The sequence below is a fragment of the Labrus mixtus genome, chromosome 23, assembly GCF_963584025.1.
Source record: "Labrus mixtus chromosome 23, fLabMix1.1, whole genome shotgun sequence".
NCBI classification, from domain to species: domain Eukaryota; kingdom Metazoa; phylum Chordata; class Actinopteri; order Labriformes; family Labridae; genus Labrus; species Labrus mixtus.
In genome coordinates, this window is record NC_083634.1 from 21,419,994 (window position 1) to 21,423,640 (window position 3,647).

The 3,647-nt window shown below is 42.6% G+C and overlaps 1 protein-coding gene across 1 annotated transcript; it reads right to left on the reverse strand.

The window, feature by feature from the left end:
* Positions 1-392: 392 nt before the first annotated feature.
* On the reverse strand, positions 393-3,332 carry LOC132958575 (dickkopf-related protein 2-like). Its single transcript, XM_061031509.1, has 5 exons — positions 3,147-3,332; positions 2,079-2,254; positions 1,829-1,985; positions 1,215-1,349; positions 393-1,123 (listed from the first exon to the last, which is right to left on the reverse strand). Exons 2-5 carry the CDS (start codon positions 2,244-2,246, stop codon positions 753-755), a joined length of 831 nt encoding a protein of 276 aa, XP_060887492.1. The 5' UTR covers positions 2,247-2,254; positions 3,147-3,332; the 3' UTR covers positions 393-752.
* Positions 3,333-3,647: the final 315 nt, after the last annotated feature.

Consider the following 3,647-nt stretch of genomic DNA (forward strand, 5'->3'; position numbering starts at 1 on the left):
TCTGAGGCTAGCTAACAGTGCTATTTTGTGCCTTTTTATAATGATGTTGGCTTGAAATTGAGCTCTTTACTCAATCTCTATCCGTGCTATATCAATGGATGTCTTTTTTGTGAGCATGTACATCCATCATCGCACTTCAGGACATTTAAATATCGGATTAAACTGAGCGAGATTGAGCCCCTAAATTAGAAATCACTTGACGGAAAGCATTGAAACCATCGCCACCTCTTCACTCTGTGAGCAGGTCTAGTTTGATACCTCTTCACTCTGTGAGCAGGTCTAGTTTGATACCTCTTCACTCTGTGAGCAGGTCTAGTTTGATACCTCTTCACTCTGTGAGCAGGTCTAGTTTGATAATAAGGGGGATTTGTGGTTTTTCTAAATAACATGAATGAATCTCTTGAGGCCATTGCAACAGTCATGTATCAGGTTTTCAATATTAATGCTGTTTGTGTAAGTGGAGTCAAACCGGATTTCAAAGTGGTTTCTGCCCGTCTAGACGCAGAGGAGGAAACCAGATCTGAACCACAAAGAGTTTCACATCCCGCTGAGTTTGTGTGTGAATGCAGCCTGACAGGAAGCTCATTAGCATTGAGATAGTGGGAGAGTTTGGAGGAGGAGGTTTATTCACCCCTCCCTCCGTTCATCCCGGCTTTCTTCTTCTTTGGTTTCTGCCTCTCGTTACCTGCAGGTCGGTCATAGGCAGAGAGAGGGGATGCTTCTTTCTTCCCGTCCCATTTGTCCGTCCTTCGTTAGTTTTTCTGGCACACGTGAAGTCTCGTCTTCGACACTTCTGACGACGACTTTGAAGCCAGCAGAGAAGTGTGGGGGGAGGAGTGGCGGGACGAGGCTGCAAATTTGGACTTTGCTGCAGCGAGGAGTGACGAAGATGAAGACGGCGCCGGAGGCTGTGCGCCGGGCTCTCGCAGGGTTCGGCAGCTGAGTCCGTCCCCGCAGGAGCAGCGCTGGAAGAGCTCCAGGCCGTGGTTCCCCTTGCGGCGGTGTCGCGTGCAAACCTGTCCCTCCCGCAACACCGGCTTGCAGATGCGAGTCCAGAAGTGACGGGCGCAGCACAAACCGTCTGAACAGTCTGAGGTGCGGAGACAGGGATCCCCAACCTGACCTGAAACAGAAGCAGACGGTTAATGAGTTATCGTGTTCAGAACAATTCAATTCAATGAAATGTAATTCTTTCAGAAACTAAAAATCTTTACCTCGACTTGAGGTCCCTTTTACGTCCATCCTCCCTCTTTTCCTAAACCCTTTCTTCTTAGAGAGCGAACCAATCCCTCCGTCAGAGTCCGGGATCCTCTGAGACACAAAACTGTCGACGTCAGGAACACAGATATCTGCAGACAGAAAGAGAGAATAAAGTTACTATGAACTTAACCAAAAAAAGTGTGTATACTACTTATCCAAATGGAAATAAAGATTTGACCAATAAAATGTGTTCAGAGTTAAAAACTTTAAGTTTAACTTTAAGCCTATCCAAAAGGTTAGGACTCACTATACCAAGTTTAAAGGTCCAATCAGTGAGATGTGTAGAGAGTGAAATGATAAAGTGATCTTACTCTATGATCAGACATTAAGGAAACATGCTCGACCTAAAAAGCCTCTGCATGTTTCTAATAAGCTCCACGAGCAGAAACGTGCTCAAACTAGGATCAATATTGGAGATGCTTTTGAAAAATGGAGAGAGGTTAGAACACAGAAAGGTTTACAGACCCATGCAGAGCTGGATAAACACTGAAGCTTCAGAGTCCACCACATGGTGACCTGTGTTACACAGCAGCATAAAAACTATTGAAAGCTAAAAAGATAATCTTACTGTTGCTGCAGTGGTTGCCTGGGCAACACATGCCATCCCTATGGCACCGCCTCTTCCTCCTGTGGCAGTTCTGACAGCGAGAATGGGCGGGGCCTTTGGTGGGGGCGTGGCAGTAGCTTCCTTCTCTGCACTCCAGGTCGCTCATGCACTGATAGAGCTGCAGAAAACAGACAAAAAGAACGACGACGTCACAAAACGAACACACACCGCCAGAAACTCAGACGGCGTGGCGTTGGAAATGCACACTCACCGTAAGGTCGAGGCTGGGCTCCCACGTGCTCCGGTTCAGCGGCAGAGCGTGCCCCTCCTTCAGAATCACCGTCCTGATTGAGTTCAGTTTGACACGCGCCTCCGAGCCCAGGGCACGCGCCGACAGGACGAGCGCGAGACACACCATCAGCACCACGTGGCGAGCCATGACCGCTGCTGGAGAGAAAAGAGTCATCAGAAACCTGAAGAAAAACCTGCAGGCTCAAACAGCTGATCAAAAATATTAAATTCTTTAAAAACCTAAAAAATTGATATATATATATTGTTTATTTATATATATATTGTTTATTTATATATATTGTTTATTTATATATATATTGTTTATTTATATATATATTGTTTATTTATATATATTGTTTATTTATATATATATTGTTTATTTATATATATATTGTTTATTTATATATATATTGTTTATTTATATATATTGTTTATTTATATATATATTGTTTATTTATATATATATTGTTTATTTATATATATTGTTTATTTATATATATATATTGTTTATTTATATATATATTGTTTATTTATATATATATATTGTTTATTTATATATATTGTTTATTTATATATATTGTTTATTTATATATATATTGTTTATTTATTGTTATATAGATATATATATATTCTGTACATATATTCTAGTTTTATCTAAACTTTTGGTTCTTAATTGCACTGTACGTTGTTACTCTATCTTCTATACTATTTTTTATTTTTGCATTGTTCAGGAGAGCTTGGAACACAAACATTTCATTACCAGCTATGACTGCTTTGCCTTGTTATGTTTTGCATTTGACTAATAAAGATAACTTGAAATGATTCTATCGCTCCTTTAACACTTTGAAACTAATAAATTAAACTTTCAATCAGGATAAAAACTTTTTAATGAAATGATGAAATATGAAGAAAAAGAACTTAAAGCAAACCTTCCAGAACTTTCTGACACTTCAACTTACTGGTGTTACCCTAACCCTAAAAATAAAAGAGTGTAGAATAAAGGGTGAGGCTGCAGAGGGATGTGAACAAACTAAATGATCAGGCTCACCTCTTGTTGATGGAAGTTCCGTTTATTCCCGGTTTGTTAAATCCAAAGTCTCTGTTTCCTCTGTGTCGTCCAGGTGACTCTCAGGTGAGCAGACGATCCCACGCTGCGGTCTGCGTGGAGGAGAACGACCAGGTGAGATGTCCACGGACCCTCATCCTCTTTATACGCTGTTTACACCCACGCGCACAGCCCCGGCCGCGCGCCTCCGCCCCCTCCCGCGCGCACATCGATACCCTCGCGCCCCCTCACCTGTACCCATCGATACAGAGAGAGAGAGAGAGAGAGGAGGAGAGACAGAGAGAGAGGAGGAGGAGAGAGAGAGGAGGAGAGAGAGAGAGGAGCGAGAGAGAGATAGAGGAGGAGGAGAGAGACAGAGAGAGAGAGAGAGAGAGACAGAGAGAGGAGAGAGAGAAAGAGAGAGGAGGAGGAGAGAGAGAGAGAGAGAGAGGAGGAGAGAGAGAGAGAGAGAGAGAGAGAGAGAGAGGAGAGAGAGAGAGAGAC

Bases quoted from the DNA above. Each gene is read 5' to 3' on its own strand.
- LOC132958575 (XM_061031509.1), bottom strand. From the start codon at position 2,246: ATGGCTCGCCACGTGGTGCTGATGGTGTGTCTCGCGCTCGTCCTGTCG. The intron at 1,350-1,828 runs GTAAGATTATCT...TTCTGTCTGCAG, and splicing joins AGGCAACCACTGCAGCAACA to ATATCTGTGTTCCTGACGTC. The intron at 1,124-1,214 runs GTAAAGATTTTT...CTTCTGTTTCAG, and splicing joins AAAAGGGACCTCAAGTCGAG to GTCAGGTTGGGGATCCCTGT.